The sequence below is a fragment of a genome, unplaced genomic scaffold (genome assembly GCF_019419815.1).
Source record: "Pyrus x bretschneideri cultivar Hongxiangsu unplaced genomic scaffold, Pyrus_bretschneideri_v1 Contig10, whole genome shotgun sequence".
NCBI lineage: Eukaryota > Viridiplantae > Streptophyta > Magnoliopsida > Rosales > Rosaceae > Pyrus > Pyrus x bretschneideri.
Window position 1 is genome coordinate 8,478,255 of NW_025999391.1, and position 24,864 is coordinate 8,503,118.

A 24,864-nucleotide genomic window follows, 5' to 3' on the forward strand; every position below is an offset into this window, starting at 1 on the left:
ACCTCATTCGTCCAAATTGTTTCAGCCCATATAATGATCACCTTAATTTGATTGAGAGCATACCTCATGGTTTGTTAGTTGTTTCATGCAACCTAAGTCCTTCTAGGACTATCATATAGATATCAATATCTAATTCTCCATATAGATATGCCGTGATGACATCCATATGTCATACACCGGGCAGAGCCACCCATAAGGCTAAGGTGGGCTGTAGCCTAAAGAGGTTTTTTTTTTGTAAGTGTAGTGCTATCTACACACCCATTTTTATTTCTCACATGTCCCTTTCAGTTTTTGGCCTTCATATCGAATGAAGTGACGAAGATCAATGTTAAAAAATTAATAAAGGTGTGAATAACACTATTTCTTTTTAAACGTGTACTTTAATGGCTTATGTTAATGAATGTAGCCTATATAGTCCACTCAATTCCAATACAGGTTATTATTTCGTGTATATTTAGTAGAGGATAGGTAATAAATAAAATATTTTATGACACGCCCCAACCCCGATATCCCTAAATACTATGGTAGGCACATGCTGACCGACACCCGAGGGTGACAAAGCCATTAAAAACATGCATACCAATAAAATATTTAATTAGAAAGATATAAACCGATGCTGAATCGTGTTTAGAGCATACAACTACTAAGAATAATATGAAAGGATTACTAACAAAAGATATGAACAAGGAAATGATACCCATACTGAGAAGACTCGAGGATAACTAAGCCGAAGTGCCCTGACGCCGGGATCATGTGCCTCGATCCTAATTCCTAAGGGGGCGCAAAACCAGAAAAGGTGAGTGGACTAAAGTTTATAATAATAATACTAGTAATAGAAAAACCATTTTCTTTATGAACATACTAACCCCCTGCTTTGAAAATATATATAATACTACTTATAGGTTTTATATAAAAAAAAAGCCCCTAGCATGCCATAAAAAGCATTTATAAAACATCGTAATCCGTATCCGTGCTGTACTCAACTAGGGGTATCATAGTCATCCGAAGGCCGGTACCTGTCCATCACCCAAAGGTGAAGTTGAATAACCTGTCTATCACTCGAAGGTGAACCTGAATCAAATAGCATACATCCACACCGACACTAGCCGCAGCTAATGAAGCTATCCGACACCATTTTCGACGGTGAAGTTGGGGGGTATATAATATATCATATTTCACTCCTCCATCATCTGTGTCCTATGGCCATAGACATAATACCCGTGGTGTGCAGATCTGCCATATGATAACCCACTAGATAAGTACTAAAAACATGTCTCAAAAATTCATCTTAAATCTCGGAGTTCAAATGCTCAAAGCATCATCTCATAAAATCATATAACTTTCTACTTCAAACCATCATCATCACCATAACAAACCCATGTCCGTAAATCCACCATATTTCATAAATCTGTAATATAAATTATATTCGAAACCATGCAAATCCAATAATTCATACTCTTTAGTAAAACGTAATTTCGATAAATCAAAATTATAGAAATTCGGAAAACATAATATAAAGCATATTCAATGCATGAAATATGAAATGCATGCTAGGCTATATATTTATGAAAAAAATATAAGTTAAGAAAGGGTCCATTCACTAGTTTTCCATTGCTCGAAAGCTGCTTAAACTATCGAGAATGACATCGCTTCCTGCCAACGCACCTAAACACAATTAGAGACCTTTTAGTAAAACTATATCTAAACAATAGAATCTGGGAAAATAGACAACGGATTTGAATTTGGCATGTAGTAAAACCTAACGAAGGACCTCAGGTTTTCCCCCCACGTGTCGCCACATGCATCGCAGCGCGTGGCGGCTGATCGCCCTGACTTGCCGAAAAATCGAACAACTCCAAATATTTCCAAATTTTACAAGAATGAAGATCTCGATGAGTGGAGAAACTTTCATACCTGTGACTAAGGACAGTTTGGCCGAGAAAATCTCCAATTTCACTAAAACCCATCGGAAACCCTAAAAATTGGGTGTTCTTGATTCGATTGCAAACAAGCTCCGATGCCCCAACCATTGCTTGGGCTTTGTTCCTAGGGTTGAGGAAAGTCCATCGGTGGTGGTGGTTGACGGAGTTAGCTTCATGATCGTCGGATTTCCGCCGTGGCATCCCGGAACCCATGGTTTCCGTTCTTCACAAAATCAAGGCTAAATCTAGTGAAATTTGATTGGAAATGGAAGATGGGAGATCATGGAATGTTTTCCAGGTTGTCGACGGTGGCGATTTGACAGAAAAACTAACGAAAATCATGTTGGCATAGGGTGGAACGGGTCAGGTCGATGGGGAGGTACCTGGTTAAGGATGATCCAGTGCGCTTCCACTCTCTCCTTTCCCGTCTTTTCTTGCTCTCCCTATTGGTCATTCTTTCTTCTCTTCTTTCTGATTAGGCATCCCGCCCCTCCTTTCTCTCCTTTATCTCTTCTCGCAACCGTCAATTATTCTTTCATTCAATATGGGCCACACATGTGGCTTTCCAGATTTTGCTCCAAAAATATGGAGCATTCCAGAAAATATTTATTTAAATGACTATTTTGTCCCTATTTTTACTCGTCCATAACTTCTTCGTTGTAACTCCAAATCATGTTCTGTTTACGCCCACGCGTTCGTAGCGACAAGTACTATGAGGATGCGCCAAGAAAATGGATCTTACGTGACACGACAAGACGGTCAGCAAAAGTCAACGTATTTGCCTCAAAGGGCATTTTTCGTAATTTCACATTTTAAAATTATAAAAACCATAATTTTTTGAGAAAGATCATTACATTTAATGCTAAAAATAATAAATTAGTTCCATCTCCCCTCCCCTTTTATCCTATTCATTAAAGAAAAATACCATTTATCCTATGTGATTTAGCCTCTGTACTTCTTTCTCAAGAAAAGAAAAAAGAATTTTAATTTAGTTTACAATTAAATCCCTATCTCTGCAATTCCTTACTTTTCGTTGTGATTTTCCATTGAATGTAACCTTGGTACGTTCTTAATTGCTTTATTTACTTATTCTTGATTTATTTAGTATGTTAATTATTTATATGGTCCTTGAAGTTGTCGGTTAGGGCTATGATTTCAAGAATTGTTTATATTCTATTGTTGTTTTTTTATATTGATTATAATTTTTTTCTTAAACATATGATTTTATTCCCCCTTTCCGCAACAAAGTCTAAAACCATCCAGATGGGTTGTGTTCATTTGGCCTAATAAATCGAATACTGGATCAAATATATCCATTAGGTTAGCCTGGTCGATGAAATTGGTTTTGACACTTCTTTCTTTGAGGGTGGCTTGATACACATCCACAATATGTTTTGGGGTACGGCAGGTACGCGCCCAATGCCCATTGCCACCACATCTATGCTAACCTCATTCAGGATTTCTAGGAGTGTTATTCATATAAGCTTTACCCTTGTGGCCGTTTACATTTTTGAAGTTCAGGTTTGAATTATGCCTTGGACCTTGATTTTAAAACTAAAAGTCATGGTTCTTTCCCTTCCCACGAGAGAATATGTTGTTTGCTTCAAGGGAGGCATCATTCCCTTATGAGAATGACATCAACCCAATTGGTTGGGGCTGATGAGTTTTCATTAGAAGTTCATTGCTTTGTTCAGCCACAAGAAGCACTAATATCAGCTGGTTGTACTATGTAAAGCCTCGCTCTCTATACTGTTGTAGGAGCACATTGGAGACATGAAAATTACTAAAAGTCTTTTCTAGCATATATTCATCAGTGATAGTCTGTTCACAAAGTTTTATTTGGGAGCTAATTCTGAACATTACAAATTTATAAAATCCCAGATTCTCAGGTGTGTCCACTCATAACGAGCTCTTGGGAGAATCACCATTTTGTGGTGATTATATCTAGTCTTCAATGCATTCTAGAGAGTCAGTTCTTTAACTGTTAGTTACTTGCTCTTCAATTCTTCATCAAGGTGGCAATGAATAAAGATCATAGCTTTCGCCCAATCTTGAGAGGACATAGTGTTTCCTACCTCTAGATATATCTTGGCATCCACAACCTGGGTAAGATAGTTTTTCCCAGTATTATCAAAGGCAGCAAAATCAAGTTTTGCCAAGTTCGAATTTTTTTTTCTGAAAGAAAAATGAGATGTGTAAGAACTTGCAATAATATGGATTCTGGCGGGATGTAATGTTATAACTTCTGGTTCTTACAAATTTTTCATTTTGAACTTTACGCCAAAATGATATGCACTCGAAACTTCAGACTCCAGAGGTACATAATTTAGACATTATTAAAAAAAAATTATTAGGTAGTTAGTAATACTCACTACACAAGCACTGCCAAAAACATAGAGTATTACTACCATAAAGAAAGATAATTAATGGGGAAGGCGATTGTATCACACCACTCTCATTAAAATAATATAGTGTAGAATGAGAGATAATATTGCATCATTCAAGTAGCAAAAAATTAAATATGCAGTTTAAGATGGGCGATTATACCGCACCACAAAAAATTGTAGGAAAATTAAATATGCAATTCAAGATGGGCGATTGTACTACACCATCTAAACTTACAATGCAGAATTAGTAATCAGGAGCTAAACCAAATAAGAAATCACAAATATTTGTAATTATTAAATTGAGTACTAGGAGAAAGCATGGTGCTAGCAGCTCTTGGCAAGAAAACACAAAGCAAGTGAGGTAGAGAAGGAAGAGGAACAATAATATCCCTTATGGGAAACATTTTTTTGGCGAAAGGAAATGAAAACTGATTAGGGTTGGCGAATGGTGCTGATAACATTTTATAAATAGACAAAAGTGAGAGAGAGAGAGAGAGAGAAAGAGCAAGATAACCTTTGCTAGAGATAGAAGTGGAACAAGTGCAATGTATCACACTGTTTATTTTCGTAATTGTATCACTCAAAGGATGTACGTAAAGAGAGGGGAGGGATATTGATATTATTGTTTTCACTCTTGATCTTGTTGTGTTGTTTGATTATACAAGGAAAATTAATGTATGTTGAAAAACATGTCATACAATAACAACAAAATCTAACAATACAATTATTTTTAGTCCTTCTTACCTTTCACTTTTGACTAAACCATGTGGGCACATTCAATTCCCATAGCTTTTAAATTTTTGAATTTTAGTATATATTGAATTTCATGCATTAAGTTATTAGAAAATTGCTTTGTGAAAAAGAAAAGGATTGATTGGCCAACCATTGAAGCCCGGTAGATCACAACGTAACCGATTGGAGCTAAATGTGTTATTGGTCTTGAATCAATGAGTATTATTTCCACCAGTTATTTGCTTTGTTTTGGCCAATTTTTCCACCAATTTGGCGCATCATAAAATCGCAACTTTTGATTTGTGTGAGATGTTCATGTGTTAGTTTCATATGCAGGTCTTTCGTTTCGTCTTTAATGGAGTGAAATTTAGGAAATCTGATTTAGGTCAATTAAAAATTCCATATTTTAGTATAGATCACTTATCATTTCAATTTCTAGCATAGATCAAGTGAAACATTTCTTCTTTTTAACTAATATCAATACAAGTGTTACTTTTATCTAACTAAGATCAACATGTGCGCTCAATTAGTAACTTTATACAACACTATTCACACGGTTGAGCACATATTTTCTCATGATCTAATCATTCTTTTTTGGATTTTTATCACAAATAGTTCTTAAGGGAAAACTAATGAAAAGGACTTGAAAACTTTGAGTTTTAACGAAAATGACAAAATAAAAGGTAAAGTGAATAGTACCAAGATTAACTTTTTAGTGTAAAAATGTGATTTTTTGTTAAAGTGAACAGTATCGGGAGCTTTTCGTTAAAGTTCCCTAAAATTACCCTCACCATCAAGATGGTCCCAAAAATTGAAAATCAATCAATGTAGTCCTTGAAAATAGGTGTCGCAAATCAATGTAGTCATTCTGTCACAACTCTGTTAAAAATTCCATTAATTGTTGATGTGGCACATAAATGGGCCCCACAAGATTTACGAGTTTTTATCACAAATGGTCCCTGAAAATTCACTCACACCATCAAGATAATCCCTGAAATTGACTCAAACCATCAAGATGATCCCTAAAATTGAAAATTGTTGAATGTAGTCCTTGAAAATAGGTGTCACAAATCAATATGATCCTTCCGCCACAATTTTGTAAGAAAAAATTGTTATGTGCTTATGTGGGTTTAATAATTAATTAAAAAAGTTTTCTAAACACCTTGTTGTACAATAGAAAATTTTTCTTATAGTAGGACCTACTCCGAAGAGAGATCCCTTCCATAAATTCTCAAAGGTACAAGGCTTAACCAAGGCCTAAGAGGGGGTTTGGAAATAGTTTTCAACCAACAATAGATGCACTTGATTATAACCTCATCATCTCAAGGTTAATCTTGCTGTTATTTGAGTCACCAGACCACCAAGGAAGTGCCAAACAAGTTCTCCAAGATTGAGGTTGTGAGGATGTTGATCACCTAAATATTAACAGTGATGTCCCAGAAGTCGTTGCCAATTAGCCAAGCCGTCACCAAGAGTGATCTCGATCCAAGTTCAATTTGGTGAAGGATGTCAAACTGTGTAAAGATTGATGTATTGAGATTTTTTTAGAGAATAGACAACGAAGGAGGTAGAGAAATGTGGACTGGGATTGAAGGTGATTGCAGGACTGAGTTTTTGGGTTCACAACTTTTTATTAACTATTAAATTATTAAACCTATTTGTAATTTTTTTAATTTAATTAGACTTGTGTGATCCATTTATGTGTCACATTAGCACATAACAGAACTTTTAAAGAAGCGTGACAGAAGAACTACATTGATTTGAGACATTTACTTGCGGGGCTAAATTGATCCATTTTCAATTTCAGTGACCATTTTGATGTCGTAGGTCAATTTTAGGGACCATTTTGATGTCGCGAGTCAATTTCAATGACCATTTGTGAGAAAAAGGACTTATGAGACCCATTTATGTGCCACATCAACATTTAACGGAATTTTTAACAGAATTGTGATGGAAAGACCACGTTGATTTACAACACCTATTTTCAGGGACTACATTAATTGATTTTCAATTTCAGAGACCATCTTGATGGTAAGGGTCAATTTCAGAGATAAAAACCCTTCTTTTTTTTAGATTTCCAATCATATAGCATCCTTACAAAAATTTATCCAAATCAAAAAGTGTTTCAATATCTTATTGTGACAAAGAAAAATTTACAGAGAGAATGTTGTGGAAAACACAATAAATTGTTCACAATAATAATCAACTTGCTAAATGATATACGATTGGACGAATTTTTATAAGGATGTTCTTTGTATGATGTTTTTTTGATGATCTTCAAAAAAAAATATTGTGAAGTGAGCTCAAACATGTGGGCTCAAACACATAGTTAATGTCAATGTCATATTAAATTATTAATAGGTTAGCGCTTGAACGCTCCTAATAATATCAATACCATTTGCTAAAATCTCCTCTAAAACACAAAATATTGGTCGACTCAACTCTAATGTTGAAAATATCTGTGATTTTATAGAACTTACTCGCTCAGTCTATACCGACTCAAATCCACGTGTAAAACTTTGAAGTCTCATTAATGCACAAGATATATAGAAAATGGTCTGAAATTAAGCAGAGAATATGTCTCTGAGATTGTATTGTTGCTTCTGCTGATGATGATCAAGAAAGTTCATCATACTACATTATTTTTTTTGGGATATCCAATTTATATAAAAAGATGGTACAGGATACTCGTAGTGTTTGGAGAAAGAGAAATAATAAAAAGTAGGGTTTTGAGAGACAAGGACAAAGATCTCAATGAGATCGTACAATGTTTACAAACATAGCTCAGGCATCTACCAGCTTTTCTTTTTGTTCTTTTTTTTTTTTAATCCAAGAACTCCTTGTCGGCTATTTTTTTTTCTCAAAACTATGTGCATTATTAGTTTAGTTTAGAGCTAACTCTTCTCTCTCCCTAAAAGCCAATCCATTTTGAACATGGACAGAAAGAAACCAATGTAAAAACAAGTGATGTTTCTTGTGATGGTATATGTCAGGCTTTTTGTTCACATTATCACCATCCCCACTGGCTAGTCACTACTCACTGGTCACTTGCTAAAGTAGTCGTCTACGTGAACTTGAGCGACTGATAACTAGTAATAGTTGTGAGCTTCATTTCAAAACTACATGTGCACTTCAGCGATAAACGCTAGCTTTTGTGGAAACACCCCAATAACACAAATTTCTCGTTTACGCTACAAGAAAAATGGCCATTGCACAGAAAAAGTTAATTGTGCCTATTGAAACCTAAGGACACCAATATATGTGTCCATTAATAATAGCAACAATGCAGCAACCAAAATAATATATGTGCCCACTATGGGCATGCCCTTTGATCATAGGGCACAATATGACGTTTGGTGCTCAAAGAGTTGAGTACAAACAACGGTTTTTCTATGCCTTTGTTCTAACAAGGTTGTCTGATGATTATGTATTCATTTCAGAATTAACAACTGTTTAGCTGACATAATCTTACGCAATGTGTCATTAGATTAGAGAAAACTTGTGCCACAATCTCATCACAAAATCAAGTTGTTATGATAAACATAATTTGTGTGGACAACTTTGAAACAGCTTTCATGCTACTTTTTTTTTTTTTTCCCTGCTTAGTAGTAAGATTAAGGGATTACTGCAAGCGACCCGAGACCTTGAATTTGATTTCCCCTCCCATCATTATCGCTTATAGCAAAGTAGTTCGATGTTTTAATCAACTATAAACTATATAACAAAAAAGCGGGATGCATGGGATACTCTTAGTTTTAGTCATTTCGTCATGGTACAGGTTGCGACAGTATTTTAGATATTGTTACAATTTATCAACGTGGCCTATTAGCTCAGCTGGTTAGAGCGTCGTGCTAATAACGCGAAGGTCGCAGGTTCGAAACCTGCATGGGCCACTTCTTAACGTTTTCGCCCCTTGTTTTTTTTTTTCGTGTTCATCTTCTTTTGCAGGAAGATCGAAAGGATTTCTGACGAATGACCCAAGGCCCTCCTACTAAACTTACCTCAAGTGTTTATTAATTCTCATAAATTAAGAAAAACAATAATTAATCTACAAGCTGAGGACTTGTTAATAATCATTCGTTTCTAGTTTTTTATTTTTACCATTGTGCTTGAGATTTGAAGAAAGTGTATGGCGAGAATAGTATTAGAATAGGTGATCTTCTGAGAAGTACTCGTGTTGCATCCCCCACCTCTTCCAATTTAGTTTTTCCTAATCTAACAACATCTAATCTAATAAATTAATCGTTTGATAAAAAAAAATGTAAAAAGAATTAGTTGGGATTGAATACACACCACAATGCATAAGTATTGTTCTTTTTCTCTTAAAAAAAAGTGTATGGTGAAAGAGGTAAGAAGAAGAGTAATAGGAAAAATAGGAAGAATACGGAAGAATGCATGAAATAAAATCTTGAAAGTGAAAACAACGTATAATAGTTTTTGGTTTCTAGTTTTTATTTTGTGTGCATTTCTTCGACATATTTCTTCCACTCAGCTCTCCTTTTCCCATGTATTTCTCCTCCATCACCAACACTAAAAGAAAAACCAAAAATAAAATAATTATCAATCTGCTTGAAGTATATACCCTTTCCTGAGCTGCGCATTTGGTTAGAACAATACCTGGCTATCAAAAATATCCTCCAAAAACATTTTGTATTTGATTTACAATATTTTTTCTTGTAATCAAAACCGTTTATATTATAAACTACTATATAAAGATAGTTTTGAAAGAGAGAGAGTTCATCCATCCACTTCATTATTCAAATAGAATTGTACAAAAGAGAATTGAAATTCCAACCCAAATGCAAAGTACCTCGATAGAAAAACAACATTCCAAACAAAAAAGGTGATCACTATGGGGTCTAGATAACAGCACAGAGCTAATGGCATCCCAAAATTTGTTTACCATAATATACATCTCAATTAAAATCAATAAACAAATTACCCATTTCACATATTAATGGCTGCTTAACCAAAATCCCCCTTCTTCTCAAGACTCCTTAATTAGGGAAGGCAGAGATCCATATGCATATTCTTCTAGTAACGTCAAAATCACTCACTCTCCTACGGCGAATTCACGGCGCTTACTGGCTTGCCTCTTCCCATGGTGAAGCCTCGAGTCCCATCCGGCATTCTTGGTCCTTTGGAATTCAGTTTTGCAGATGCTTCACACTGGATGGTGCTGCTTGATAGCGGAGACGGGGCAATCAGGCCACGGCCGCTCTGGCTCTGCCCGCGTCCTCGTCCCTTACCACGCCCCCAGGCCAATCCTTTCTTGGACAATGCGGAGTTTTCTTCAACCTACCCAAAAACGTATTCATGTGAGATCAAGGCGTTATTTGAAATACATAAAATTATATGTACCACATCTACTAACCACATTTTATCTCATATCCTTGATAAAGGTGTGATCCACTTGCATAAGTGGATTTTGCCTCTTAGCTTGTCGATGAAAACGTGATTAGAAAATACAGTACATGCTGTAAAAGACAATGTAATGGCATGTTATCATGATTTTTTTTAATGCAAGAAGGGACTTACATTAGGACTATCAATGACCAATTCAGGGTTGATTGGGTGAGAAGTTTCTACTGCGCAATCATACGGTGGTTCTTCATCCTCTAAAATGCCATCGAAATCAGACTTTCTGCTCTTCAAAACAGACTTTGGCTGAAAATCACGGTGTTTTAGAAGCAACGAGGCCTTGTTAAATAAGTGGAGGTCTATATGCATATACTGAACTTACAAGCAACCACATTCTCTGATGTTTATAAAGACATACCGAGCATCTGATCAGCATCCTTACTCGGAGCCCTTTTCTCCAGTTCCTTTCATCGCTCAACTTATCAACCTGATGTATGAAAAATATTAAGAGAGAACAAAGGATGGAATCTGAAGTTATAACAGCATTAAACATACCGCTCTCTCTGCTATTTCCATTGTCTCATACTCCAAAAGTGCATGCAGCTGCATAATTAGAGAAGAAATGTATTATCATAAGAAAATTTCTACAAGAGTTCTTGTGAATTATATGGCTAATAGGACAAAACTCGTTAATTTAATCTTGTACCTTGTTGCTGATAATGAAATCGCCTTTGGAGCGGGAAGAATTGGATTCGTGGGGATGGCATATTCGGATAGTTTTCACACTGTTCTTGAAAGAAAGTGTAAATATGCTGTGATGATTCTCTCAAAATATATGATAACACAATACGAAAGGAAAGACCATGGAAAAACTTGGTGCGAAAAATCCAACCTTCCAACCACACTGAATATCTTCTCTAGGTTTTGATGAGAGTGATCTTCAGGCAAATTCTCTGCCACAACGGTGCGAGACTGCAAGAATGGATAAAAGAACAAACACACCACATAAATGACTCATGAAGACACTTAAATCCATGTTGTTTAGTAAGCATCTGCTTTTACCTGCAATTCCTCTTTGTCCTTTTCAGTAAAAGGACGCTTACGTCTAACCTTCTTGCCATCCTCACTTACAACCTTCAATAAATTTATTGAAGAATCAGGATGAAAGCTTGAAGATCAAATGAGTAATACTATTCACAAACGAAAAGAATGACAACAAAACCTGATCAGTAATTTAATCAGACAACTTACAAGCTTTAAAGAAGACCGCAGTGCTTGCGTGAGCATATGGTTGTTACTAGTAAGTGACTTCATTTTCTTGGTGGAGGCAACAACAGATATTGGAACTGTTATAAAATACAAAAGCATGCATGAATCGAATTGCGATTTTCTTTTTTTCCTTAATCTGCATAAATTAGTTTCCGAAAATGTTTACCAAATCCTTCGGGATCTTTACTTATGTGTTTCGCTAAGGATTCATTTGCCAGCAGACTCATGTCACTGAACTGGTACTCCACCTGTTTTATGCAAAAAAATAGTCCTTAGGTTCAGAAGGTGCTGTCATAGTCCAGTCCTAATTGTTTAATGACAATAGACATCATTAAGGGTGACAACAAATCAATATGTTAAATGATTTAACATCTCATGCATCGCAAAATTTGAAAGAGTAATGAGGTCTTCTAATTTCTAGAGAGATCTCCAACGATTTTTCGATACAGATTTCCTTGCGGAACATTAACAAAATTGAACGAACACTTCCAATAGCTTCTGAGGTAAATTCCCTGCCTGAAAAACCTGGTAATGCTTTCTCATCTTAAATTGGACAATGGCAATCGGAGGTTTTGAACCCACCCTATGACAATTGGTGCTGGTATCATAATAGATAATCCCTAGACCTCTAAAACTTGAACGATTACCAAAATTGGCTGACAATTAAGTTTTCCAAATTTCATGTCACACATAGTTGAATCTAAATCTATGTGTGACTTGCAAAAGCCATGGTGGGAGGGAACAAATGAAGGTCATAAAAGGACGATTCCATTTTGCCTAACATGATCAGAAAATCCAGACATGTTTTATCTAATTCCTAATAAAAAACCTGATATATGGTCCATAATTTTGAAACTTTAACACATAGGGTAACGTTCTTTTGTCAGATTGAATGCCGGTACACATCCAGACAAAAATCAACCTGATCAATGATCAAGATTCACAGTTTGATAAAACCACATTTTCCTTGACATACAATACAATATGGATAAAAAGAATGAACATTCGAAGGCACGTTACCTGCTTAATGATCTTCTGTTGAAGATCATCTGGGAGCGCGTTCTTGGACCGATTGGAAAGCGGATTGATATTGGGATTATTGGAGATCAGGTAAGGAGGCAAGTCTTGGTCCCCAATGTAAAACCAATCAGGGGAAGCAGTACTGTCACCAAGAAAGTGAAAGCAGGGATAGAAATAACCAGAAATGGGCATCTGGGCATGTGATCTTGGCACAAATTCAGGTGCCTGTGCATTAAATGTGAAGGATGGACTTCTTGGGTTTTCTTTCACCTCCATATCTGGGACCTCTTGGGGCTTTTCGCCAGGTGGTTGTGCTTGTGCCATTTTTTTCCCTTTGATGTTCTTCAATTCTCTCTCTCTAGATGCCACACACACTCTCTCTCCTCTCTGGGTTTTTTTTAGTGTGTGGATTTAGCTTCTGTGTGTTTTTCTCTCTCTCTTGGGGATTATTGTGTTAAAGTTTTGTAACTGTAATTTGATATTGAAGCCTTGTTTGGCGCCAAAGTACTGGGGTATCCGTATTTCGATGTGGGGATTTGCAGGGACTGATTTTTCTTTTAGACGACCGTTGCTTGTGGAGGTTTGACTCGTTATTTTGAGGCTTCCATTTGCCCATGTGTCCTCTTTTCTCTCTGTACAAGTCCTACAAATTTGGATTGTGTCTATTTTATCTAGGACGTCCCTTTAAAAGATACTGTCGAACATCAAATGGGATCAAAATTAAGTTCCTCATATTGGAGATTTTAATTTAATAAAGTTTTCTCTCATATTATCTAGGTTTCTACACAAAATTTATGTGACCATTTTGACATATAGAAAGAGTGCATTATTAAGTGATAACTACTATCGCTGTGTTTTTATTCTTCTAACAAAAAATGAAGATGCCCTTTAGTACTACGGTCTAGTAGTAAGTGAGAGATCTTAGGTTCAATTCTCGTCAAAGGCGAAGTTAAGCACATTATTATGGCAAGTCTATTGTAAGGCTTAACTCACTCCCCCACTCCCTTAGTGTAAATACTATCATTTGTTTCAAAAAAAAAAAAAAAAAAAACAAAAACAAAAACATAAAAAACAAAAAGCGAATATAATTCTTGCATGGTGACATAAAGAAGAATATTTTGAACATAAAACTCAAAGAAAAAACTTTAAATTGATAATAATGTTTTTTTTTAACAAACCATATTATCTACATTAGGGGGTAGGAGAGTGGGTTAAGCCTCATTGACTAGCAATAATATGGTTTAAATTCATTTTTTTGTGAGAATCGAACCTAAGATATCTCACTTATAAATTAACAAACTCAACCATTAGTATTAAATTGACTATTAGTAATAGTGCTTTTGTAACTTTTAGAGTTTTGAAAAAAAAAAAAGAAAAGAAGTGCTTTTGTAACAATTTATAGATGAGTGGAGACGTCATAAAAATATTTAATTGAAGAAATTATGTTTTTCTATCTTGAATGTTTAAGTAAAGCTATTATCAAGGAGAATGACTTTTGTAGAAATGCTTCACTGCCAATGTGGTGTTCGTTCTAATAAAACAAGATATATTTTATACTAAGGGAAAGGGGAGTTCGGCTAAACCATACAATAGACAACTTAATTTGGTATTGAATTCGTCATTCATGATATTCGAATTTAAGATTTCTTACTTACAAGTGAAGAGGAATACCATCAGACCGTAGTACTGAGTTGGATAAATTGAGACGTTCGTTCTGTATAAGTTACTCTTATTTATCAAAACCAGTTTTGTTCGGAATTTTTCCTATTGAGTCTTCTCCAAACAAGGTTTTTAGTGAGGCCTTCCCGCAAGCCTTAGTACTTTAAATTTCTTTTCAGTTAATGGAGTCCATTTTGTTTAGAAATAATAACAGTTTAAAAGAGATAACATTGTTAAATTCATTATAATTATAATAGAAAATTTGTCTGCAACACTTACATATTTTTATACAATCGTCAGACAATCGCTATAATAGGTCCGAAGTTCAAATTTCTCTTATGTTTGAAAAGGATACACTCGAAATTTGGGAGAGAGAAAATAAAAATTTGAAGTTGGTAGATTTATACTTGAAGAATATGAGTCCAAGTCCCAACCGATCCCTATGCCCCATATATTTGCTCGTTCACATACTTGAGATTGGTCCAATAAAGTTCAAAATGGCAGTTTGGGCGGAAGTATGTATAGATTGGTACATTAATCGAAGCCCAATGTAATGGTAGCAAGAAAGAAGTTGCCTAAACAAGCAATGGAGGGCCAGCCTTTAAGCAATATGATGCTCCATGGGCAACATCCAAAGTAGAAAGCCTTCATTTTCTACATGAGATTGGGACACAAAGAAAAAATTTAGGATAAAAACATTAATTAAACCCAATTACACTATTGTCTAATAATATTTTCTATAAATTTGTAAAAAAGATATATCAAGTTTAATTCACATAAATGACGAATTTCTAAAAAAGATATTTTTCATAAAAATTACACTTTGTACCTCTCTGATTTGGTTTGTATCTTTTAAAACCAGGCAAAAAATATCATAAAGCTGCACGTTGTTTCACCATTAGGTTATCGGTCAACCTTACCATAATCGAATATCGATAACAAGTTTTTGATTAATAGATACCAGATAAATGGTACACCTTATGTGTGTTTTAAATATATGGTAGTTTCTACTTCAAAAAGTATATGGCAATTTGAAAAAGAAATTGGCCTTAAAATGAGTTTGAATTGAATGAAAACTAAAATAAAAAAGGAAATGTAGGGAGTGGGAGAGAGAAAGTGGAAGAGTAAAACTATGGTTACATGTGTGTGAGAGAATGAAAAAAACAACAAATCTTTTGTGCAAAATTACTTTAATGTCCATAAAATTACTTTTGATTTTTTTTTTTCAATCATGCATGGAAGGGTAAAATAGTATTTTCCTTTATTTTTTTTTATTTTTTTTAAGCAAGAAAATATATTAAAGGAAAAACCACCAAGAACAACTATTCCCTACAGAATCAAATTGAAGAGCATGAAGAACAAATGAAGAAATACAATAATCCCAAATATGACAATCAGTAATAAGAAGGCCTTGGCGAGTGAAGGCATTCGCCACAAAGTTAGCATCTCTAAAATATGTTTCCAATCAATGCAAACAAATTTGGTCGTCGTCCACTTGATATCTTCAATAATATAAACTAGATTTCAAAGCATCGCACCCCAGTCTAACATTCACTGAATGACCAACTTAGAGTCTCCTTACTATAATCTTTTTTATAGCCCTTCCTCTGAGCAAAAAGAAGGCCCTCTTTGAGAGCCCTAGCCTCCACTTCAGAAATAGTGGCGCCGTCAAGATTTAAAGCTCCACCACCAATGAGCTGCCCATTATGATATCTTAAGACAAATCCTGCCATCGCCTTGTCCCCAATAACTAAGCCGTCAAAATTTAGCTTAATATAACTCTGGTTTGGAGGGTGCCATTTAATGATCACGAAAATATCATTAGTATTTCTCCTTAAACCTTTATAATTGGCCAATAACTTAGATCCTGGCGGAATTGGCATAACATTATTGAACACCATCTTATTACGGTCATTCTAAATTTGCCAACAAAGGAGGAAACACAAGATTAATTCACTAGGACCTTCTTTATCAACATGCTTTAAAGAATTAAGCCAGTTTATGATCACAGGGAAGTTAGCATTAGTGAAATTGCCTGGTTTAATTGAACAAAGGTCCCAGATCAAATTAGTGACACTGCAATTAAAGAATAAATGCATTTGATCTTCCTCTTCAGAATTACAAAAAGGACACATCTTATCACTATTAATCACAATATGACTTAATCTTTTTTCTGGTCTGAAGTCTATCACGAATGAACAACCATGCATACATCTTAACTTTAAGGAGAATATTAATTTTTCACATCTTATTAATTAACTTATGATTTGTAGATTGAGTCAACATCCCTTTCTGAATCCAAGTAGACGATTTAACAAAGAACTTACCATTTATATTTGGACCCCAAACTAGCACATCTTTGGAAACCTGTAAAGGAATCGTAATATTACAAATTTTCCTAACAATTTCATTACTAACCACTTGTGAAAGCATTCTCCTATCCCAACAAAAATTATCAATAAAGTCACTAACCTTCAACTCCCAATTAATTTTTTGATTGTCAATACTGGGTAAGAGATGGAACAAGGGGTAAGGAAAACCCAATAGTAGGATCAGAACAAAATGTCCTTACCATTACCACTCTCCATCTCATACCCTTAAGAATAACATCCCTACTTTTCAAGATACCTTTCCAAGCAAAAGAATGATTTTGTCTAATTTTATTATCTAGAATATTTTCCTTTCTAAGATACTTACTCTGACCAATTCACCTACCAATTATCATCCTTAGTCAACAACTTCCAACCCAATTTAGCAAGACAAACGTTATTAAAATAATCTAGTTTTTGAACTCCTAGACCGCCCACTTTCTTTGGAGCACAAACTGAATCCCAAGCCACCGGAAAGATCTTCATGTCCCTACCCCAGAAAAAATCCCTACATTCTTTATTGAGCTTATTGACAATCTTGTCAAGACACTTAAAGCAAGACATAACATGATTAGGCATGTGAAATCCCGTTCCCGGATTTCACTATTATAATCTACGTATTTGTTTTATTGAGATTTTATATTATTTTTTGAGAATTTATATTAATTTATTTGAAATTAGATTTCAATTAAACTAGTTACAAAGAGTGAAGTTTGAAAAATTATTATTTACTCGTTGACCTTTTGAGGTCACAAGTAACGTTTTCGAATAGGTCTTAAAGCCACGAAAGCATAGGCGAAAGCCGTTTGCGAGTCCAGGTTATAACGGTATAGTTACGGACATTTGAAGTTGTGAAACTTTAGGTTGTGAAAATTATTTAATTTCCACTAGAGGGTAAAAGGCCCAAATTTATAATTGGGTCAAGGGAACCGGTTAGGGGGATTAAAAAAAAAAAGAACCAATGAAGAGGAGGAAAAGAGGGGGGAAAAGAAAAGAAAAAAAAGGGAAGAAAGAGACGTCCCTTCCTGTCCGTACACCCGCACCCCCCACCTGAGCAAATTTCGGCGATTTTTCGCCATCTTTTCCGTTGAGCAACCACCATTAACTACCTGCAATCTCTTCCACTACCTCCCTTCTACCTTTCTCCCCCAAGATTAAGGGGTTTTGGGTCCAAAACCATGTAAAAACGTGCGGGTGACCCATGAAATTTTGACGGCGATTCCGCCGTTCCGGTGAGTTTCACCACCCACCACCCCCTTAGTCAACTCCCATTGGACATAGGAACAAGACCCAACAGGTTGTAGGGGTGTTGGAACACCGAGGAAGTTGAATTGAAGAATACCCACCTTAGGGTTCTGGCGGTTCGTGGTCAGTTTGGGGTGTTTTCCGGTCAAATAGACCTTGGCCGCAGGTATAAAGTTTACTCTACTTGTTGAGATCTTCATTCTTGTCAAATTTGAGAATTTTTGGAAAAAGTAGAATTTTTTTATATGTAACATTCAATTTATGAAATGCTATTGGTTGAGTATATTTTCGATAAGACTCGCCACTTGAATATTTTAGCAATTGACAATCTTACCATTGAATTGACACCAAATTTTAGTATGCTATTGTAGATATGGTTTACAGACCTTAGAGAATTACTAGTGAAAATCTAGTAGGCCTATATTGGTTTGATAGCGACTTGATTATATGAAATATGATTATTATCTTAATTTCTTATATTAGTATCATTTGTGAATATGAATTGGTCTTATAAATATGATTTCTATTGAAATGTGATTTTTATATATTTAGCCATAAACCTATGCTTATTAAATTGGATTTGGCTTATGTGCTGATTCTGTTTGTGATATATATGTGTTTAATTATCTTTTTAAAAATGTGATTGATAATGAATGTTATGACAATTATGGCTTTTAAATATTGTTTGATAATTATTTGGATATGCTTGCCAACTGAATACCTATTTGAACTTGGCACTATTACCTAGCATGAGATGGAGATGGAAGTCAGGAGATGAGTTAGGTACTTTATTAGATTTCTAGTAGAAATAGTAATTAAGGGAATTCCTTGTGCTGTGCTCCATCTGACTGGATGCTGGTTGATATGTGGAATCGATAGCATGTATGCGTATACTTATATTTAATGTGTGATAATGAGATTGCACCATGTAGTAGTGGTACATGGATGGTCCTGCTTGGTATATCCGTAATGGGGGACCATATGTATTCAGGGGTGATCATGCTTGGTATATCCGTGATGGGTGATCACTGCCTGCACGATGAGTTTTTTCCTATGGTCCTGCTTGGTATATCCGCAATGGGGGACCATACGCATTCTAGAGGTGGTGATGATTAGTTGTATATGGTACATTTTTAGGCGATCATTTTTGGTTTGGTTCCGTTGAGTGGTCCAGAACCCGAGGTTGTTGAATTTCGTGGAGTGGCCTAAAATCCCATTGTTTGGAGAGGTAGGCTTGGCCTAACTGTGCCACTCTAGCCTTAGTTATATATATAATTGTGTCAATGGTTTCGAGAGTCTTGTGAATTGAGTTAGAAAAGATGTTGGACGTTTGAGTGACTCCTTCGGGATTTTTTATGATTCGATTATGATTTCATAAGGTATGAATTTAGAAGATATGGGAATGATTATTATTACTTTGATCAAATTAATTAATTAATGCAGCTAGAGAGTGGTTTTGTGTTTCGTCGGCTCTTAAATATGATGTGTGTTGTGAATTGTGATATCATGATGAGACATAATGATTTATATGTTGGATGGGAGAGGAATCATGTTTTCATGGGGATTGGTTATGTAGCCTGAGTCCAGGAATTACATGTTGTCAGGTTATATTGAACGATTGAGGAATACTATGCTTTTCTGCTTGAACTTAGTGGAATAAACGTCTGATTTTGTGATAGTGAACTACGAATGGCTTGATCTGCATTGAGGGTACGTAGTCAGTCTAACAAGGAGGTTAGATACAGCCATAAGGTAAACGAAAAATTTCCTTGCAATTTGATTCTTAATTGTGATTGCCATATTCCTGAGATAGGGTATGTGAGTTATACGAGTAATTGGGTGACGTCACATGTCGATCCTGAACGTATGTCAGGATTGGGGCATGACAAGGTATACCTGTTAGATTAGAGTTAATTAGAGTAAGCCTCCCCACTCTCGAAAGAGTGCTTGCTTTCCAACTAGCTAATTGTTTGCTTGAACCTCTTAAGTAACTCATTTCCATTAACTTGGTCTTTCTAGAGAACAATATTATGGATACCTAGATACTTATCTATAATAGTTTTATGTTGAATTTGCAAAATATTAACAATATTAATTCTAATTGGAGAAGTAGTATTCTTGGAAAAATACAAGGACGACTTATGAAAATTTATTTGTTGACCCACAGCTTTAGAAAACATATCAAGTATTTCAAGAATATTCCTCGCACCCCTGGGTGTGGCCTTAGCAAACAGGAGAGTGAAATAGATTTGAGATTTTAAAACCTCTAGGGGAGGACAAAATACCAATATGTGACTTCGGATTATTTGTTAAGGTATTGAGGTGTCTAATTAAAGGTTCCATACAAGTGATAAAAATATATGGGGACAAAGGATCCCCTTGTCTAATTCCCCGCTTTGGATAAAAGTAACCATGAGATCGCCCATTTAGAAGCACAGAGAAGGAAGGAGAAGTAATACATTCCATAATCAACGTAACCCAATGACTAGCAAAACCAATTCTAAGAAGAACATACTGAATGTAACCTTAGCTTAAGTAGTCATATGCCTTTTTCAAATCAACTTGACATCTATAGCTCCAATTTTTCCTTTCATCCTACTAAAACTTGCAAACATTTCATGAGTTATAACAATATTATCTTAAATGGCTCTTCTTGGAGCAAAATCACCCTGAATTGGAGAAATGCAAAGATCTAACAACAGTTTTAGTCGCTTAATCATGATCTTTGTGATAATTTTATAACTCACAATACACAAACTAATAGGCCTATAGTTACTAATAGTTTCCGGATTATCTGTTTTAGGAACTAAAGCAATGTTAGTATGCTTTATAAGCCTTAAGCTGGATTCATTTAGGAAAAAATCTTTGACCAAACAGGAAACATAGTCCCTAATTTGGTCCTAGCAACCATGAAAAAAGGCCGCACATAAACTATCAGGACACGGGGCTTTAAGAACTCCAATACTACTCACAGCATCCCAAATTTCCTCATTTGTAACTAAAGACAACAAACTTCCATTATGATGATTTGAAATACAAGGTTAAATGATATCCGCTAAATTACTTAGGTCAGCTCCTGAGGGAGGTCTATCACGGGAAAAGCGCTTTTTAAAATCGTGCACAAAGACCTGTTCAAGGCCCTGACCAACAAACTACCAAAAATCATTCTCATCTTTTATTTTTGTAATTTCATTCATTTTCTTACAAATAGTAGCCACAATTTGAAAGAATTTTGTATTCTTATCCCCAAGTTGCAACCAATTAGTTTTAACTCTTTGAGCCGGCATAATTTCTTCACTACACAACATATGATTCAAATCATCTTGAAGATATTTTTCCTTCATCAAATCAACAGAATGTTACTTATAATTTGCTTTTGAAGCTCATCAATTTCATTTAACAACTCTTTCTTTTTCTCCTTTATATTGCCAAAAGTGTTCTTGTTCCATTTACAAACCAAAAATTTAAACTTACAAGCATACTCTAAATTTATCTTCAGAGTTAATATTAGGGTCACAATGCCAAGTATTTTGTAGAAATGTTTTAAACTGGGGATGTTTGAGCTACACAGCCTCAAATTTTAAAAAGTAGTTATTCTTCTCCACACTAGAATTTAAAGATAACAAAATTGGACTATGATCAGAACAAAAAATTGGATAGTTATGCAAATGATAATCAGGGAACATATTTAACCAAATAGGGTTAGCCACCACCCTATCATGTGACAACCCGTCCCTGAAATTACGTTTTTATTTATTTATTTTAATTGAGGGAATTGACGAAAATGCCTCTAGAGGTAAGGACTTTAAGTTCCATTGACCATCGTCTAGAGAAACGTATGACTTATTCTTTTAGCGTATTTGAGTAGTATTCGTTAGTACGAGCGCATAGGCGAAAGCCATTTGCGAGTCTGGATTATATTGGTATAGTTACAGACGTTTGAAATTAGTAATTTAAAGTTTAGATATAAATTATTTAAAAACTTCCCACCATGGGGGAAGGGGAACCAAGCAGAAATGAGGGAAGGTGCCACGAGGGAGGAATCTCCCATCTGATGGGAGGCAGACGAACTAGAGAAGGAGGAGGTGAGTGGACCAATGGGAGGAAGAGAAGGGAAGAATGGAGAGAGGAGTGAGAGGCATGGGATCATGAACCCTTCCCTTTCAACCTATGCATAACCTAGTTTCGACCCGATTCCAAAATCAGCGAATTTCCGCCATTTTTCTTGTTGATCACCACCCCCATCACCTACAAATCACTCATGTGACCTCCCATCCACCATCTCAGCCCAAAAACAGAGTCTTAGTTTCAATTTCCTAAAGGCCGACACACGGCTTTGTGGGTGACTAGGCGGCGATCCACCCATTTCTGAAACACTTACCTTCAATCACCACCACCAAAACACTTCTTTAGAGGTCAGGAATAAAGCCCAAACAGTTTTAGGGGTGATGGTGTTGCGGATTGATTGAATCAAGAACACCCAAATTCTAGGGTTCCGACAAGGTCATGGTGATTTGAGGCTTTTCCCGGCCAAATTGGGCTTGGCCACAGGTAAAGATCGTTCGTGATCAACGAGAAAAGTGGTGAAAATTCGTCGGATTTGGAATCAAGTCGAAACTGGGTTGTGCACAGGTTGAAAGGGAAGGGTTCATGATCCCGTGCCTCTCACTCCTCTCTCCTTTCTTCCATTCTCTTCCTTCCATTGGTCCACTCACCTCCCCTTCTCTGGTTTGTCCGCCTCCCATCAGATGGGAGCTTCCTCCCCTGTGGCACCTTCCCTTACTTCTGCTTGGTTCCCCTTCCCCCATGGTGGGAAGTTTTTAAATAATTTATATCTAAACTTTAAATTACTAATTTCAAACGTCCGTAATTATACCGATATAATCCGGACTCGCAAACGACTTTCGCTTATGCGCTCGTACTAATGAGTACTACTCAAATCCACTAAAAGAATAAGTCATATGTTTCTCTAGACGATGGTCAACGGAACTTAAAGTCCTTACCTCCAGAGGCATTTTTGTCAATTCCCTCGATTAAAATAAATAAATAAAAAACGTAATTTCAGGGACGGGTTGTCACATAATACTAACTTATTATATGCATACCACATGGTCACATAAATATTACTTGAATTCAATTAAAAAAAAACATTTGTCTTTTAAGTATTACATACCCCAAAATAAGAGCCTAATGATAAAACATTAGTACATTACTACAAAATATCAAATGTTCAAGGATATGCAAAATAAAGGGAGTTGTGTTTCAAGGTTGAGCAACCTTGCACGTTTTTTTTTACAATAAAACCCTTCAATTTTATCAATCACCAAGGGAAATTGTATTATAATTTTGGCTTAATATATTATCTTCAAGAGTTATATTGACGATGTTTTTAGTAGGTTTTAATGCGCTTTATAATTTTTTAATCTCTCTTTGCCTTTAGTATACTAAAAAAATAAAAAAAACTTAGATTTTTAAAATTTTATATAGAATAATAATACATATTTAATATACAATATATACATATAATATATGGCTATTGTATTTTACAATAAGCTTTTAGTATAAAAAATTAAAATAATCAAAATAACTTTTTCTTAACGTGTCAAAATGGGTTACTCGCGTGTCACTTTCATGTAAACATGTTAAGGATCTGTTATTAACGGGTTTTTATTGTGTGACCCGATAACGACTCGATTAGTTATCGTGTTGACCCGAAACTTGTTATTTTCGTTACTTTGCGTGTCGTGTTAACAGATCGTGTAAAAAATTGTTAGATCTAATTGTGTTTCATCTTAATATGTGGATTATTTGCTTAACAAAAAAATGAAGCAAAAAAAGTTATGGGCCAAAAAATTATCCCAATACCAATTTGGTATAACACCATTACCATATCATGCCAACCAAATTTTATGATATACTGAAATTTGATATACCACACATGATAATGGTACTAAATTTTGCTATACCAAAAGTTTAGTATGAACATTGATAAGGAAATTTTAGTATGGTTACTATATCGAACTCACCCCTAATCTCAACATTGACATTTGCTTTTTAATTGTTAGCTAAAACATTGAAAATTAATCATTGCTTTTTCCAGCAAACCCTGGTAGTTGGTGTGACAACCCGTCCCTAATTTTACGTTTTATAAATTTTAAAAGCATGAATTGACTAAAATGCCCTAGAGGCAAGGATTTTGACTTCCGTTGGCCATTGTTTAGAGAGATGTATGAGTCATTCTTCTGCAGTATTTGCATAGTAATCATTGCCACGAACACATAGGCGAAAACCGTTTACGAGTTCGGATTATAACGGTATAGTTACTGACATTTGAAATATTTAAAGTTTAGTTATAAATAAATTGAACTCCCATCTTGTGGGAAAGAAACCAATCAGATTTTAAGCAAGAATAAGGGGACCAATCAATTATTTTGTTTAAGTGACCAATTAGATATGTTAGAAGGAAGACCAATCAGAAATTAGAGAGAGGGATCAGCCAATCAGGAAGGAGAGAGAAGAAGTTCATCCCCTTCCCTTTCAATCCATGCACACCACACAACCCAGTTCGACCTCCCATTTTCCAAGGCCGATTATGGCCAACTTCGGTGGAGTTTTTTGACGCCACCAGCACCATCTTGAAGCTCTCATTCCCCTCTACAAAACCCACCCAAGAACAACCTTGATTAACCACAGTATGTGGCAGTTTGAGGCCACGAAAGTTGGCGAAAATCAATAGTGCTCCGGCTACTCTTTTCAATTTTCCGGCAAAGCAATGGCCGATGCCACCACTTAGGCTTGTAGCCCATCATCCCAGGAGAAAATCCTGACCAACCTTGACCCAGTTAGACCATTGTAGACGACGAATCGACGCCGGGAAGCTTTAGGCACCCGCCGGCTTTG

The 24,864-nt window shown here is 35.6% G+C and overlaps 1 protein-coding gene and 1 non-coding gene across 2 annotated transcripts; one reads left to right on the forward strand and one right to left on the reverse strand.

The window, feature by feature from the left end:
• The first annotated feature begins 8,860 nt into the window (after positions 1-8,860).
• On the forward strand, positions 8,861-8,934 carry TRNAI-AAU. The gene has a single exon. It is a non-coding gene; the product is annotated as a tRNA-Ile (tRNA).
• Positions 8,935-9,841: 907 nt separating this feature from the next.
• LOC125468389 (la-related protein 6C-like) lies at positions 9,842-13,183 on the reverse strand. Its single transcript, XM_048564059.1, has 10 exons — positions 12,692-13,183; positions 11,838-11,919; positions 11,654-11,748; positions 11,465-11,536; positions 11,295-11,374; positions 11,109-11,187; positions 10,958-11,005; positions 10,821-10,889; positions 10,580-10,708; positions 9,842-10,339 (listed from the first exon to the last, which is right to left on the reverse strand). The coding sequence occupies exons 1-10, from the start codon at positions 13,013-13,015 to the stop codon at positions 10,103-10,105; spliced, it is 1,215 nt and encodes a 404-aa protein (XP_048420016.1). The 5' UTR covers positions 13,016-13,183; the 3' UTR covers positions 9,842-10,102.
• Between the last annotated feature and the right edge of the window lie 11,681 nt (positions 13,184-24,864).